Source organism: Carex rostrata, chromosome 19 (genome assembly GCF_964058835.1).
Source record: "Carex rostrata chromosome 19, lpCarRost1.2, whole genome shotgun sequence".
Taxonomy (NCBI): Eukaryota; Viridiplantae; Streptophyta; class Magnoliopsida; order Poales; family Cyperaceae; genus Carex; species Carex rostrata.
This window is the reverse complement of record NC_135936.1, coordinates 1,041,565-1,058,861: the sequence shown is the minus strand read 5'-3', so window position 1 is coordinate 1,058,861 and position 17,297 is coordinate 1,041,565. Positions and strand designations below refer to the sequence as shown.

Below are 17,297 nucleotides of genomic sequence, written 5' to 3'. Positions count from 1 at the left end.
AAAGATAATGGGTAATCATGAGACCGTATTTTTTGTTTTCAAAATTCGATACTGCCGCTGCTTTAATTTGTCACTTGACTTGTCAATTTTCTACTTTTTATAATTAGCCAACGAGTCAACAAGTAGGGTTGATAGAATTTGAATACGAAAAAAAAAAAGGTATTTCACAGCTACACATTTGTTGGTAGTTCGCAAATTTTATCATAAGCACAATATTTGTTTTCATGTGTGTTACAATAGCATTATTATTGTAAAAAAGAGAGAGAGAGATGGGGTCCTACAGCTGCATAGCTCCAACAGATAAAGCCTCACCTCTGAATTTTATAATACATTCTAACATACTGATAACTGATTTGATCACGAAACAACAATGAGCTATTTATCTGTACAAATAGGTGCTAGGCCAATCTTAAATTTGCGAAAAATATGCTCCCCATATCTTGATATTAATCTTATGATATTCGCCGTGTTCCCAACTAAACTATCTATATATTAAAAAAAAAAAAATCATATCCGCTGCCGAAGCAAATGCTCTAATAATTTATTCTGTTACGGATCAACTAAGCTAGTGTTTTGCTATACCCGAAACGGGTTAAACCCGTTTTACCCGGCCTGTACCCGTTACCCGTTACCCGTACCCGTTGCCCGGGTCAAACGGGTAGACGGGTAATATACGGGCCGGACAAGGCATTTGAAAAAAAAACCCGTTGTACCCGTACCCGTTTACCCGCCTACCCGTACCCGTCTACCCGTCTACCCGTACCCGTTACCCGTACCCGACCCGTTACAAAATTTGAATTTCAAATTTTTTTTGGCGGCCTCCTTTTAAAATTCAGATCCAGTGCAATTCTAATCTGCTACAGTCCTAAGGGATTGTAGGGTCCCTCCAATTTCAAATCCAACCTTTTATTTAAATCTGCTACAATCCTAAGTAAATCTGGGCCGTTTGTTTCTATTAAACAGCAAAAAAAAAAAAATAAACCCGCCCGGACCGGACCCGTACCCGTCAACCCGCAACGGGTACGGGTAATAAACGGACCGGATAGAGGTTTTGGAAAAATTACCCGTCTACCCGTCACGGATTTTACCCGTACCCGGCCTACCCCTTTACCCGTCCTACCCGTTACCCCTAACGGGTTACCCGGAACGGGTCACGGGTAACCCGTTAGCAAACCACTAAACTAAGCAAATCGAATCCAAAACCCAAGACCAGCACCGTGCATCTGGAGCAAACAATTCTTTTAGTGACATTTTATCCATGCGAAAAAATAAAAAAAAATCTAGAATAAAGCTGAGCTCCTATTTGTGAAAGATGAAATCGAACAACATTAATCTATGCATAACTTAAACCTTGTTAGATGTTTTTTTTGCAAGGGCAGCGGAATGTTTCAAATAATGATTCCTAGCTTTGCCATAATGGCATCTCAAATTGTATATTATGTTGCCATTGCTGAAATTGTATTTTATATTTTCCGTTTTATGTATATGCATAACTTGAACCTTATTAGACCAATTCACCTACAGACCTATGTAACACACATGAACAAAAACACGTCTAACTGAAGACTATTTTATCGTTAAGGGCTTAATTATTGACACATGCAAGTTCCTCTAGTTGAGCTATTCAATTGGAGGGGAGAGTATTTCTCGAGTTTAAGGTTTAGTTTCATTTGCTAGTCTAGTCTAGGAGGCAAATAAAAATGGATTTAAACCGCTCTAACAAGCTAACAACCAGTTTAAAGTGCTTCAAATCCATCTTACTTGAGCCCGTAACAATGAACAACATGTTACAAACAGAGGCATTAAATACACACCAAAAATTTATATCAGTAAGGATGATGTCTTGCTTTGTTCTTGCTTTTCTTAGGTTTCATTACAAGAGAGCTCGAAATCCATGATGGATTCCCTCCTAATGTATCCGATTCACCGGACAGCCAGCAACAAAGCCGGCCATCTTCCCCTCCAGTCCATCCAAATATGCCCCTGCTTTTCCCCAAATTACTTAATATAAGCAATCAAGTTATGTGACAGTATAGACAACTATCACAGTTCTGTCATTACTGTTAACTGGTAAGACAAGTCATTTGGCATTTTACTTCAACAATGATTAACCATCTATATTTGGGTACTGTTTCAGTCAATTCCAGTAGCAGCATATACCGCTCAGTTTGACTTCTAGGTTGGTATCTAAATACACAAATGATGGTAAATTATAGAAAATTTGGGTTAAATTTAGGATATGTAAAGAATAAGTCGGGATATTTGCACAGTAGAAAATTTGATTCAACTTAAGATTAAAATAAAGAAAATTATATGTAAACAGTCAAATAGAAGTTGTCATGTCAAACATAACAACAATCAAGGTTAAAAAAAAACACCATTTGCATTTTATACCTGGATGTTTGATCAGCATTTGCTGGAAGTATACTTCTGACAACTCCCATATGTCCACCTTCTAAAATTGCTTCCGCAGCGCCAATTGTTGTTCCATTGCATTTTTGAGTTATGGGAAAATAACCTAGTGTTCCAGAACTGGTGCCACCAATCAACCATAGCCGATCTTCTGTAGACGAATAGTGGCAATCTACAAAATAGTCAACCTGTACAAATACCAAAAGAAAATACAAGTACAAAGAATGAGAACAATAGTTTTGCATTAAAGATTTCATTTTTCTATGTTTCACAATTTTAAGGTTCTCGTTTACTGTCATTATTGACTACATGATTATGCAATCAATCCTGAAATTTATCACATTCACAGAAAGTGATCAAAACAGTCTACTTGTATCAGTCTACTTGTATCATGAATGACAGTACATAACAGTTTATAACAGTAGAGATCTGCCAGTTTAGGTACCAAATATAGTACTGAACTAAGTCCCACTAAACCAACAATTTATACAACATACATTATTCAAGTTCCATTGATCTGACACCAAAGACCGCGCTTGTTCGAAATTGGCTTCTCTTCTCCCCTCATTCCAATCCCAAATGCTGAAACAAAAAAGTCATTCAAATTTCTTCATAAATATAGGTACCTAAACATCTCTTCATAAGCATATCTTCATACGAAACAGTCAATTTGTTTAATTTACCTTAAAGTTTCAATATGAGTTAAACACCAAAGCTTCTGATTATCATTTCCAAAGAATCCTACCTTTGAAACAGATGTTTCCACGTTCATAACCTAAAATCAAAATAGAAAACATCATCACTAAATTTGGGTTTGGACTTGGGGTTGGTTGCATTTTCGATAATGACATTATCCATCCCAAATGCTCAAAAGTTTTATTCTTATATCCAAAACTACATATATATGTTAACACACATGAGTGCCAATTTTGTAGTAAGAGCAAAATAATTACAGAGTGAAGACACAGACATCAAAAGAGTAAAAGAGGGGAAAAAAAAATTAAAGATTGACAAATTAAATATTTAATTACGGATGATAAGTTACTATCGTCATTGATATCACCATCAGTATCAAAAAGACACAAAAGCCCATCAACTGAAGATGAAATTAGCTTGTTCTGTTGACCCGGTATGAATTGTACCTACAATAAATTAAACTAAGTTCCTTTTCAAAAAAAATAAAAATAAATAAACTAAGTTGAAAGATACAACTTGGGACATTACAAACTAAACAACAGTAAGTCTGAATCTAATGCACCGCATAATCAATTAACCTAAATATCAATTAACTCTTATCCCTGATACAGCCTAAATTAGTGAAAATTTACCATTTGTTGTGTAAAGGAGCAAATAAACGCAATCTAAGCAAAAAAAATATTACCAGAAATATAATTGGTACCTACATGAGTAACATCATCCATGTGGGATTCCTCCAAGCATGCAACTTGTTTACCATTTCTCCAGTCCCAGAAAAGAACCTTCAAGATATAATAAAAGCTCCTTTTAGTGTGTAAAAACTAACAACTAAATAAAGGATACAGGTTATAACTGATATCCTTGTCACATAAATATGATTGACCAAAAGCTAAAATAAAGAAGTTTAAAATGATCAGACAACTTGAACATATTAAATTAAATAAATGATATTACAAGTTAACCTACACCTGAGAGTCGGATCCCGCAGCAAGAAGGTTACCATTTGAGCCACCAAAGCTAAAGCTAAAAATCTCCTGTGAGGGACCTGCTCTTAACATGGAGACCTAAATAAAAAAAATAACATTGAAACCTGGGTAAAAGGAAGGTTTTAGTAAAGATCTAGAAATTTCAGTTTAACTGCCAGGAACACTGGCTTGGTTAAACTTTAGCACATACAACACCCCCCCCCCCCCCCCCCCCGGCCCACACACACACACACGCCCCCAAGAAAAAAAAAATCAAAACGGGAGCCACTTTAAAACAGTTAAAATGCTCTAAGTTGTGCAAGGGAGACTCAAAGATTCGATTACCTCGATTACCAAAATTAGCCATTATATACTGCCAATTATTCAATCAAACAATAGACAAGCCCAAAAAAAGAAAACACGAAAGTATAAACGTTTGATCAAACATTTATTGATACCATGCAGCTGGTGTGTACCAATACTAGAGGAGACCAGAATAGTAACAAAATCTGATATTGAAATCAAACCTGCTTAAAGCTTCTTGTATCCCAGGCTCTAACAGTGCCATCAGAAGAGCACGAGCAAAGAACATGAGGTGATGCAGGGGCAGAAAAGGAAATTTCATGGATTCTTCCAGAATGGCCCTTACACTCTCCAAAATACTGCCCCGACTCTGAAGAGTAAAGTTTTATTGCATTTGTAGAAAGAGAAACAGCAAGGGCTGGTATGTCCTGGCTTTTGTTTTTTGTTTTTTTAAAAGAAGAAGTAAAAAAAAAAATAGATGTTAGGAGAAAAAAACATAACACACTTGACAGAAAATATCCCAAAATGGCACACATTATTCAACTACAGTTGCGGTATTGAGAAACATGGCATGGTCAATGGTGATATGACTGATAGCAAGCTTTACCGGGACTTCAAAACAGAAGTAAATATAAATCTACAGATAATTCTAAAAAATTCATGTTAGACTTTTAGTAGAATATGGCAGCCATGTTTTAGACCTTCTTTCCAGGTTTCAATTTCTTTCCCAAGATGCTTAAGTTATGTATTTCACTAAGCCTAAAAGAAATTGAACTAAACTAAATTAACTTTTAAGGTCCAGATGCACAAATATGGAGGGTCTGATTAAAAGTTACTAAGCAATTATAAGTTCATTGCCTTAATTGTCATTTCAGTAGTATTTAGATTATGAGTAGAACTAGGGTGTTCTTAAGCTCACCGAGTCTCTTCGTAAGATTAACTCCAAAACCTATCAGATTGACTTCAAATGACGAATCCTAACCGTTGAAACTGATATACTTCACGAGCGATGCGTTCACATACCAATTTTAAATGTTTATACACTGAGCTACTTCACAAGTGATGCATTCACATTCAATTTAGTATAAAATCAAGTGGTAAAAAAAATGATGAGAAATGAATGCGTTAAACTAATAAACCATCTATTTTTTTTTACCGCTTGACTTTATACTAAATTAATTCAAAAAAAATTTAAAAATTTCATTTAAACTTACCAATCGTGAAGTAATCGGTTTCAACGGTTTGGATTCATCGTTTGAAGTCAATCCAATAGGTTTTGGAGTAAGCTCACCAAAGGGCTTGGTGAGCTTAAGAACACCCTAGTTCTACTCTTTTATGATTATTACTGACATTAGGACTGTTATCCTAAATATCACTCTGAAGTTTGTTCTTAAAAAAGAAATTGAATTTTATGAGCTTCCAGAAAAGATTTTTGGTCGCAGCTCATCAGATTCCTACGGTACAGAATGCATCTGATAGCAGAAGTACCTGGAAGCGATTTGGAAAACATAATCTTCGCCGAAGTTAGTCTGTATAGCATTCTTAAGTCCCAGCTTCTTTAAACTCGACGATGGAGATGCTTCGCTTGCTGATCCTACGTCTACTTCCATCTCCATCTCTCTCATTTTCCCCGCCTTCTCCCTCTGTGGGATTTTTCTAGGGTTTTGGACACAGTCGGAGAGCCTAACAAATTCTTCCTGCGGCTCACTTCCGTTATGGTGCTCCGGGTGTTGACTGAGGCCCGGCCCAAATTATATAAAGACGTCCGTTATACATTATCATAAATCTAAAGCATCAAACATTCAAGATTTCAAGCCACTTCCCTCGTGCTTTTATTCTTTTCATTTATTTTCTTTTTAAAAAATAACATTAGTCAGTCTTAATATTTATTATTTTTTTCAAAAATATTATACTTATCCCCATCATAATTTTTTGTCCTAATATTTTTATCTTTTCATCGGAGGATTTATAGTTGAGTATAAAGTGAGAAAAAATAAATTCTCTAAATGACCTCCCTAGCTCCCTCCAAGTCTCAGAACAGAGGCATGATTACAGAAAATTTTCAATCGACTTGATTCTTGGCATCAATTGCATGTCTAGTCACTTAAATCGTGTAGATGGACCAAACGATGGCTGTTTTTTTCATTATTATAATTAAAGAGTCTAGTCACTCTAGCATATTTTAGATGTTATTTTCAAGAACTGAATATACTACCTCTAAGTTCACAGTTTTCGGTGGTGGTCGATTATAGATGAAAACACGAGAAGATTATGGGTTTCGGATTAAGTCATGGTGGATTAATTGGTGGGTTTCAATTAATCTGTAACTGACAAAGGTTTTGATCTTTATTTAACAAGAGGAAGAGAAAATTCTGACGAGAGGAAACATATAGATTTAAGTTTGATATTAACACCAATCTCTCTGCAATTGGCAGTTGTTTTGCAGCCCAGCCTAGTAGTCTTTTGTTGATATTTTATATCAAGGGTATATGTGCACTTTTTGGCAGTATTTTGTATGACAGTGGCAGTATTTTGTATCAAGGGGTATTGTCCTATTTTGCAGTCAAGAATATTCAATGATAGTTGATAATTGTGATGACATTCTGAGAACAATAATTCAGACTTCTCCATGCTCACTGATAATCTTCATATCTGATGGAACAATGACAACACAAACTTCAAGGTTTGTATCTATCTCATTTCAGGCTTTACAAAGAAAAGGAAGTCATATGCATACAATAAGCAGGGTCTCATGTCATTGAAATGAAGTTGCCAAGTCCCTTGTTCAGCTAGTTTGGCCATCCATCTTGAAATAAAATCCATTGCTAATATGAAAACCAATGGAGATAAGGGATCCCCTTGCTTTACTCCTCTCTTCAAATTTATCATTGGCCATTGATTATTATCTGGGAGCAACTTGTTAGTACGCAATTCTGCATCCATTGAATCCATTTTTCAGGTTAACCCATTACTGTTATCACTTTAATTAGGAACTCCCAACTTAATGTATCAAAGCCTTTATGAATGTGAGTCTTGAAAATAGCAATGAGTATATTTTGTTCCTTAGCTATTTATAAAGTTTGCTGAGCATATAGAAAACCTTTTGTAATTTGTTTTTCTTTAATAAAACATGTATGATTGTCATTTACCATAGTAGAAATGTGGGGCTGCAACCTATTTACCAGAATTTTGGATAGAATCTTTTGAACTCCATGTAACAGACTTATTGGCCTGAAATCATGAAATCTTTTGGCGTCCTCCTTTTTTGGTATTAACACAATATATGAAGAGTTAAGGGTGTCAAGTCTGGAACCTTTTTCTAGCACTTCTGAGAAAACTATGCATATTAGGTATCAGTACATCTCTGAACTCCTTATAAAACTCTCTAGTAAAACCATCTGGGCCTGAGCTCTTATTAGAAGGCCATGTATTAATAACATTATTAATTTCCTCCAGCGAAATTAGTGTTACCGGATCCTTTAAGTTGTGATCACATTCATACAAATTATTCCAATTTATTCTAGAAACTATATTTGAGTTTTCTCCCATCAATTTGATGTAAACCTTCCAAAAAGCCTTTGTCTTCATGCCTTATAATTTGTATATTTGTCCTTCATATTTTACTAAATGAATTGTGTTTTCTCTTTTTGCAGTAGAGGCTAAAGTATGGAAATATCTTGTATTTCTGTCTCATTTTGTCTCCCATCTGATATTTGCCCTTTGCTTCCATAATTTTTCTTCTAAAACTGCCAACTCCACATCCCTTCTTTTAATTGTTAAATGTACCAATTTCTCTAATTGTGTTACTCTTCTATGTTCTTGTATTTTGCCATACCAGTTCATGTACATACAGATTATGAAGTGAATCATAATTTGTACATTATACTTCAATATTCGTATATATCAAGCACATATAGATTATGAAGCGAATCAGATTTATTTAGATTTGATACTATCAGATGTGCCACGCTTTCCCGGACAAGCCGAGACAAAGCCCAAACAAATGAATTTTGTTTTTATTTATTTTTGATTAAATACTCTCGTAAGAAAAATGAAAAAGAAGTGTTGAAAAATATTTTGCACATAACTAGACAAGTCGGGTTCAGAAAAATCTAAATTTGATTCTTCTAAATTTCGGAAGACGCGCAAAATCTCTATGAGTTGTGGGAATAAATTTGATTTTATATATATTTCTCAATCTCTTAATTCCCAACTAACTATCAATTATTTTAAAATAAATAAATAAGTGTGCATTGATGTAATGCTCAAATGTTTTTTTTTTTTGAAAAAGTGGGGATACCACCTGGTTTCTTTATGAAACGTCCAAGTTCTTACAAAATTCAAAATATACAAAACCAATAACAACTAAACTGAAAATAGAAACATCTAAGACAAAATACAACTAAAAACAACTAAGTCAACTAGAGCAATTAATACGGAACACTTCGAACCACAACACTCATAAAAAAGAGAAAAACGTCATCAGGAGAATCAATGAGGAGACCATCAATAGCCATTCTCGACCCTATCACGCAAATAGTTAGAAAGGTCCGGCCCCTCTAAACTAAGAAAAGCGTCCTCGTCTGAATCCCCCATGGGGCTTCCCCTTTCCTGAGTGCTTGTGTCCAAAAGTATCATCAGAGGACCTGCCTGATTCAAATAAGTTGTATCCATAGGTAAAATGAGAGTTAATTTAAAGTATGAATCATCAAGTCTCGCCTTACACCAATAAGAAGTTAAAGCTATAATAGCGGATCCTATAAAACTAACATTAGGGACTGGTATGTGTTGGAAACGGATCTTATTTCTGGTAAGCCATACTAACCATAAAGTGGCAGCACGAACTAATTCAACAAGTAATGAATCTTTTAAAGGAATCCAGTTATCAAAAAGCCACAAGTCAGAAATAGTACGACAATTATAATGAAAGTTATTGTAATTCCCTATCCATGACCAAAGCAAAGAAATATAAGGGCATGTTACAAAAAGATGATCAACGGTCTCAGGTTCACCACAGAAATGACAATTAACACTACCCTGCCATCCCCTTTTAGCTAAGTTACATTTAGTGAGAACTTTATCTTGTCTAAGTAACCAAATAATTTTTTTTATTTTTAGGGGAATTTTTGAATGTCATAAAGTAGTATATGATTTATTTGAAATACCAGTCAAAGACAACCACAAATAAAGAGAGTGAACAGTGAATAAACCAGAATTAGTCCATCGCCAATAAATTTTATCAGAAGAGGTTGGATCAGTAAATAAATTGCTATAAACTAAAGAGTTAGAGAGATGGGTCCATTCTGTTAAAAAAATGTCTGTTAGTTGTCTAGTAAAACGAATATCAAGAATAGAGTGAGAGAAAGCATTAGAAACTAAAAGCTTTTGGTTGGAAGCAATTATAAAGAGATTAGGGTAAACGCAATACAAGGCATAGTCACCGAACCATCTATCTAACCAAAAAAAGGTAGTCCTCCCATTACCAACAATTCGATTGATGCCTAACTCATAAATTTGTAAGTGAGATAACACTCCCAACCAAAAGGAAGAACAGCTAGGAATATGCAAACCAGTGACACCATATTTAGTAATTAAAATATTTTTCCATTTAACAGTGACAGTGGGATCTTTAAAACGAAAGTACCACTTAGCTAATAAGGCAATATTTATGTAATTCAAATCCAGTATCCCTAAACCACCTTGATCTTTAGGTAAACAAACAATGGACCATTTAATAAGGTGGTACTTCTTCCTACCAGCAATACCTGACCCCCCAGACCATAAAAAATTTCTTTCTAATTCTATCAATTTGTGATCTAACTGTAACAGGCATGTGATATAAAGATAGCCAATAGAGTGGTATGGAAGAAATAACTGAATTAAGGAGAGTTACCCTCCCTCCTAATGATAGTAAAGAACCTTTTCAAGTTTGTAACTTTGAATTAATTTTAGTTACTAAAGGGGACCAATCTGAAATTTGTTATCTCTTCCAATGAAGAGGGACCCCTAAATATGTAATGGGTAGAGTTGACAATTTACATCCTAATTGGCTAGTTAAAGAAGTAGCAAGAGTATCACTAATATTTAAAGCAACCAATTCACTTTTATCAAAGTTAATCTTAAGACCATAAACAATTTCAAAGCCTAATAATAGGTACTTTAAGCGTTCTAACTGAATATAATCAGCTTCTAAGAATAAAAGGGTGTCATCCGCAAAGTGCAGATTCAACACCTTTTCATTATTATTAAAGGAACCTAAACCAGATATTAAACCACTATTTTGTGCTCTACTAAGAATTTTGTTTAATGAATCAGCTACTAAATCAAATAAAAGAGGAGAAATAGGATCTCCTTGTCAAAGACCTTGCTTACAGGAGAATTAAGCACCTTGTTCACCATTAAAAGTAACACAAGTTCTACCCCCTTGAAGGATATCATGAATCCAATTAATAAACAATGAGCCAAAACCTCTAGCATGTAATACTTCTAATAAGAATTCCCAATTTACCTTGTCAAACGCCTTTTCAAAATCTAATTTAAGTAAGATACCCTTTTGTTTAGTACGTCTAACTTGGTGTAAAATTTCATGGGCACAAACAATATTATCGCCAATCAACCGTCCTTTAACAAAGGCCGCCTGTGAGTCATCAATAAGGGGATCCATAACTAAAGAAAGCCTACTAGTTAAAAGTTTAGTAATCATCTTGAAACTACAGTTAATTAGACTAATGGGTCTATAATTCTTAATAGTAACAGCATCAGATTTCTTGGGGATTAAGCAAATAGATGCTAAATTCAATTTAGAGATATCAAGGGTCCTATCATAAAAGGCCAAAAATAGTTTAAAAATATCATATTGTACCAAATTCCAAAAAGATTGATAAAACAGAAAAGAAAGACCATCAGGTCCAGGAGCTTTATTGGGATTGCAAGAAAAAACTGTATGTTTAATTTCTTCCAATGTGAAAGGTAATTCTAAGGAGGATGATTGAGCAGAGGTTAGTTGTTCAGAAACAGGCCATAAATCTGGTTGTAATGCTCAAATGTACTTGAGCAATAGTAAGGTGTCCATTTTAAAGTGTTGGAAGCATGAATATGACATATTAATATAACTTTAATAGTTGTCAAAATCACGTGATAACTGTTAAAAATTGTGTTTTAAATTAAATATCTATGTATGATACTATAAACAAATACGCATTGACACGGTATATATCTGTACATCGATATAATAGGTAAATGTATATTCTAAGATATATAAATTTTTATTATAAATATTTAGGGAGTAAATTTGTCGAAATGATTATGAACTTGTTTTATTAAATTCTTGAATAAAAATATGTGAAACATTATAAATCCCAAATTATTTATGTAAACCCAGTAAAAATCAAATAAATATATTTGAATGGACTTTCAAAATTAGCCTGTAATTATTTATTTAAACATATAATTGATTCAAATCAATGTCAAAAGATGAAAGGGAACACAAAATTGTTTAAAAAATAATCATAAAATATTATTTTTGCAATTAGTAATTAAGATCGTCCAGTATGGTATAAAAAGGACAAAATCGAATATGTGCTCATCAATTTTTTTAATTTGAATATTTATCTATCCGTACTTTATATAAGAATATATGTCAATCATAAAATTACAAAGTTAAGAAATTTGCCCATCATTTATTTCTCTGAATTTGTCCTCTTATTTTCCCATTATCATGAGTTTTTTCTTGTCTCCTTCTTAGAAAATAATTATAATTATTGGTGAAATGCAGACTAATACAATAAATAAGAAAAAAAATATCACAACAGTCGTAAAATAAACTAAATTTTTTACATCATTGCACAACATCAGCTCTAATTACTATTAAATCGCTAAAATAAAAATAAAAACTAATACTTCAAATCAATATACAAAATAAATTACAGTGATCCTCTTTGACCAGTACCTTTAATTACTTCTAAGAATGAGTGAATATCAATTCAAAAATTCAGAAGTTTCTTATCTTAAAAGGGGCCAATAACTCAAAATAAAAATAAAAAAATTAGTTATCAGCTGATATCGTGAGCATTTTTACATTTTAATTTTTAAATAATTAGTTATTTAATAAAAGAGTGGATTTGCATAAATCATTTCCCACGGTGTGAATGAAAAGGGTACTGCCATTTAATTTTTAGCAATGTTATCATAATTGAACTGGACATTAATTTGATAATGTTTTGAATCAACGGTTTAATAGTCAGATTAGTGGGTCAATCGATTCAACTGTTGATTTATTTTTAAATAGTTGAGTTTGATATTTAATTGTTATCTCTTACCTTGTTGCAATATCAATTATTGAGTGGTTACCTTGTTATCTCTTATCTTGTTGCAATGTCAATTACAATAATATCACCTGCATAAAGCTTAATAGTTAATAACTTAATAATTAACAAAATTCATTACATAAATAATCCAAATGATAATATCTTTTTCAATTTAAATTAGTGTACATCCCCTTTTTTAATTTATTAATTACTATATAAATCATCAAAACAACATTTTTTTTAGGCACACACCGGTATGTTAGATTCATGTCAAATCTTGATAGCATAATATTTAACGCTAATATTATATTTATTATTGATTGCAAAAAATTAAAGTCAATACTAAATTCATATAATTCAATTTTAAATACAATATAAGAACAAAAACTTAAAAAAATGAATAGAAACTTTAATAGAGTTTAATTGTAAATTTTATTTTTACAAAAATAAATTAAATGTTACATGATAAAAATAAATATGTTTAAGAAAGTACGCAACATTTTTTCTCACACTATAATATATATACAAGAAGAATTAATATTTTATTTTTCTCATATGTATAAAAAATAATGATTTGCTCATCCAGTCATCAATCTCACAATTGTAAAAGATGGCCGTTTAGGTTGATTAATTGGTCGATTAGCCGTTGGCAGTAATCAAATTGTTATAAATTTTTTTCAATTAATCACCGATTATTCTTGATTATAACTAATTTTTTTCAATTATTTTCAATCAATCACTTAACAATACCCTATCTATCCGATGAACACATATCATTATTTACATCACTCATCCATCCACAATGCATTTGGTACTAAAATTAAAAGAGTAAATTAATGGGCCTACTACTTTTCTTTAAGATGTTTTCATTGTCTTTTAAAAGTACGGATCTCACCGTTATATTTTTCCTCTTCTTTTCTCCATTTTCTTATTTTTTTTTTCTTACTTGTTTCTAATCCATTTTTTCGACTAATATTACCTCGGATCTGAAAAGTTTGTATTAAACCGGGTTTTTACTCAAAATTGTTCCGCGTCTTTTTAGTAAAACAGACCAATTTAATTGGTTTTTGATTGATCAATAACATAAGCAATTTTTCAAGCGAATCAAACTGAATTAATGACCGAGTCCGGTTCGATTCTAATAACATTGAATTTTCATTTTTAGTCTAGAATAAATTATGCTTAAAACATATAAATACAAAAATTTAATAGATGAATCTTAAAACAGAGACGTAGAATAATATTTATTATTATTAGAAATGTAATAAATATTTTATAAAAAATTAGAAAGACCAAATCACGAATTCAATTCGTTTAGATATTTTTTTTGAGAAACTGCATTAAAATTTCTTATTATGTCTAAAAGAATTGAATGAATATTTTTTAATGTATTGAATTTTATTTTATCTTTCTTCATTCCATCAATTTTTTTGAATTCAAATCATCCGATCAGAATTCATCAATCCGACTAAGGTTGAGTAGCACCGAAATTTTTAAATATACCATCATCCCAAAAAAGATAAACCCAAACACCCTGGTTTTGAAAATTTTCGAATTTTGACATGACCACATCGCCTAGATGCGGCCACTTTTCTACGGGCCGCATCTAGGGGCAGCGGCCTTTTTTTTTTTCATGTGACTTTGAACTGAAAACAGGGTGGTCACTCCCTCGGAATGCGGCCCTGGCCGCATCGCTTAGAAGCGGCCCGAAATAAGGTGGCCGCTCCCTCGGGATGCGGCCGTATAAAATTCGAAATTTTTCAAAAAAAGAGTGTTTGGATTTATCTATTTTTAAACCATGGTATATTTAAAAATTTCGGTGAGTAGCATGAGACGCCCTAATTTAATAGCTGTGCGGATTCTATACGGTCCGCATTTAAGCCCAAACTGTGGGTTATTTAGAGGATCCGAATCCAGTATAAATCCATTTGAGTATTACTATAAAAGGCGGCAAACCCTAGCCTAGACCCCGCATCTCGGAAGTGCCGCCTCTTTTCCTATGACATCCGGCGACACTGCCTCACTGAGTCTCACGTCTCTCTCTTCGTCGATTATCGAAAACGATTCCAGGTTTTTCCCCTTCTAGGATTGATTATCCTTTTTCTCTTTTTTAGGAAAATTGGATTAATTAGTTTTCATCTAGGCGCGTACAGCGTCTGTTCCCCTGTTCTAACCATAATCTGAGCTAGTGCTTCCGTACTCCAAAATTGTCTTCTTTCTTCCAAATCAGAAACCCTAACCGAACTTTTGCATTTGAGTGACCAATTTTCTCTATATCACACGATAGATGTAAATATGTTACCAAGTCTGAAAAACCTTACCGTAGTTCAGGAGCAGATTTAGTGATTAGAACAATCTGAATACTTGAGATGCAGTGGGGATTTTCTTGTCTATTATGCCAGTATAGAATTCAATAATATTTTTTTTTTGGTAACACTTATTTATCTTATGTATTTATTTTTTTTGGACTGGCGATGGCTGTAGAAGACTGCACTGTGAGTAGCTTTGCTGGGCGAAGAAAGTCATACAAGTGGTAAAGCAAGGACAGGACTGTTGCAAGAACTCGGCCAGAACAAGCACCACATGTTAGGTACATTATCACATCTATCTAAGCCTTTGTCTAGTCTGTACAAAATATGTAGTAATTTTAGCTATATCCTCTTATATTAGGCAAAAAAGATTTTCCTCATATATATGCGAACCGACAAAATCTCTTATTACTGTGTTTGTAGTTTTATAATTTATTTCTTAGGAGGGTTAATCTTTATTCCTTTTAAATTTAATTTTGTTGATACGCTGCATAAAGAGAAAATAAAATCATCCTTGCTTTAAAGCTCATCCTGCTAGGACTATATTATTTGCGGTTTCCTGAACATCAAAATAAGGTCTCTGTCACATTTAGTAAGTTGGTCCATGTATTTTTTTTTGAGATAAACCTGTAGTAAATCCCATGTACTGTTGGATAAACTTAAATCTTTATGCCTTGAGTCTACTACTTCTATAGTTCTATTGACAACGAAAAAATATACATATGGACCTGGGACTGGGTTCAGTATTTCATCTCTGCTGGTGTTAATTGGTCCCAGCAAATGAGACAAGCTTCTCAGGTACTAACAATAGTATTATGTCGCAAACATTATTTGCGGTTTGCATAAAATCAATGATTTGTTCTCTGCATGTAATATTTGCTAAGGTGGTGAATCCAAGTGTTTCCATTCACGTCTCATCTGGTACTGAATCATTTTGAAATTGACATAAATAAACAGCTTCAAAGATAAATTTCATGAAAAGTAATTCTATTTTTCTAGACAAACCTATTCCGCAATCTCAGCCTGCGAGATTCTATGTATTTACCTTTCGCATGTAGTATTTGCTGATATGAAATCGTAGTTCAATCCATAGCCTACAAGATATTCACTATCCAAAAGAATCCAATATAGTATTAATAAGCCATGTTTATAGCAGTTTATACACATGGAAGCGAATAACACTTGGGTTCCCTTTATTGTTTGTTAGAAGTGCCAAATATAAAGTTAACTTAGATGGTTGATTTTCTTAATTAGACTTAAGTACGAGCCCATTGCATTCATTATTTTCCTGGTTTGCTCATTACATCTGAGATTGCAAATCAATGACCAATTATATTACATTCCCTGCCAACTTTTGCTAATTAATTGGCTAACAATTGACCAATCATTTTTAATGTAACTAATTGTTTTCTATTTTGACTATTTGTTCAGATGTAAGAAATGAGAACTGATGAGTGTCTACAGGGCGATTCACTTCGCTTCATTTTAGCATGAGTGGACTAGGAAATGGTATGAATATAGCTAAAAATTTAATTGATAGTATTTATTAATGGTACCCTATACTTGTTGCGGCTTCTCATATATTAAACCGGTGCAATCCGATCTTTTATTGGTTGCTCACAGATCTGGTAAGTACTCGGCGGTATGAGTTTTTTTTATTCCAAATACCCATCTCCTTGTATCCTTCTTTCCAATTCTTTCAGATATTGCTGCTTCAGTTTTTTTGGGTTTATGAGATGCCTCTAATTATTGTTTGAAAGGAATTCATGTCAACTTCACTTGTTAGTACTAGATCAGGTTTTATCTGTTGTAACAGTTGAACTTTTAACTAGCCTCTGGCCATAGTACGAAACTTATATGTCAATTTATTAATTTAGTTGGATAAAGAAAATTGACCATACTGTCTTTTGTCAATTACCTTAGGGTAAATGAAACTTGACGCCAGCTGAGCCAATCGAGACAGGGGGCCCTGTTTGGCCGGCAAAGCTGGCAGGTGCAGTGTGGCCAGCAGGTTTGGCATGGCCAGTGGATATGAAACTTGTATAGTGATTGAATAGTGAGAATAGTGAGAATTAGAAATCAGATTCCCAAAATGCCGGGTAGCCATGTAATTTGGGTGGTTTGCCTCAGTTTGGCTAGAACTGATACAAGGCAAATGAGTATGTAAAGCACATCAAACATTTTTGTCTGTATCAATTGTACATGTTTTGCTTAACTAACTTGGGATATCTATCTTTTATATCAGAGAAAGGAAAATATCCTATCAAAATTGAAGTTAGGTCGTTCCAACATCGATTCATACCACA

General features: G+C 33.3%; 1 protein-coding gene and 2 long non-coding RNA genes across 4 annotated transcripts; 1 reads left to right on the top strand and 2 right to left on the bottom strand.

Annotated features, from left to right (window-relative positions):
- Positions 1–1,684: 1,684 nt before the first annotated feature.
- LOC144571592 (Transducin/WD40 repeat-like superfamily protein) lies at positions 1,685–6,106 on the bottom strand. 2 transcript variants are annotated; one of them, XM_078320942.1, is made up of 9 exons: positions 5,865–6,106; positions 4,601–4,808; positions 4,077–4,172; positions 3,816–3,890; positions 3,444–3,554; positions 3,096–3,187; positions 2,910–2,994; positions 2,395–2,600; positions 1,685–2,001 (listed from the first exon to the last, which is right to left on the bottom strand). In XM_078320942.1, exons 1-9 carry the CDS (start codon positions 5,999–6,001, stop codon positions 1,827–1,829), a joined length of 1,185 nt encoding a protein of 394 aa, XP_078177068.1. In that variant the 5' UTR covers positions 6,002–6,106; the 3' UTR covers positions 1,685–1,826. The 2 variants fall into 2 exon arrangements, with proteins under 2 accessions (XP_078177068.1, XP_078177069.1); XM_078320943.1 differs by having other exon boundaries at positions 1,685–1,983.
- An 8,553-nt stretch (positions 6,107–14,659) lies between these two features.
- Positions 14,660–17,210, top strand: LOC144571593 (uncharacterized). The gene is made up of 4 exons (XR_013517536.1): positions 14,660–14,752; positions 15,167–15,272; positions 16,423–16,500; positions 16,915–17,210. It is a non-coding gene; the product is annotated as an uncharacterized LOC144571593 (long non-coding RNA).
- LOC144571594 (uncharacterized) lies at positions 16,422–16,905 on the bottom strand. Its single transcript, XR_013517537.1, has 2 exons — positions 16,766–16,905; positions 16,422–16,731 (listed from the first exon to the last, which is right to left on the bottom strand). It is a non-coding gene; the product is annotated as an uncharacterized LOC144571594 (long non-coding RNA).
- Positions 17,211–17,297: the final 87 nt, after the last annotated feature.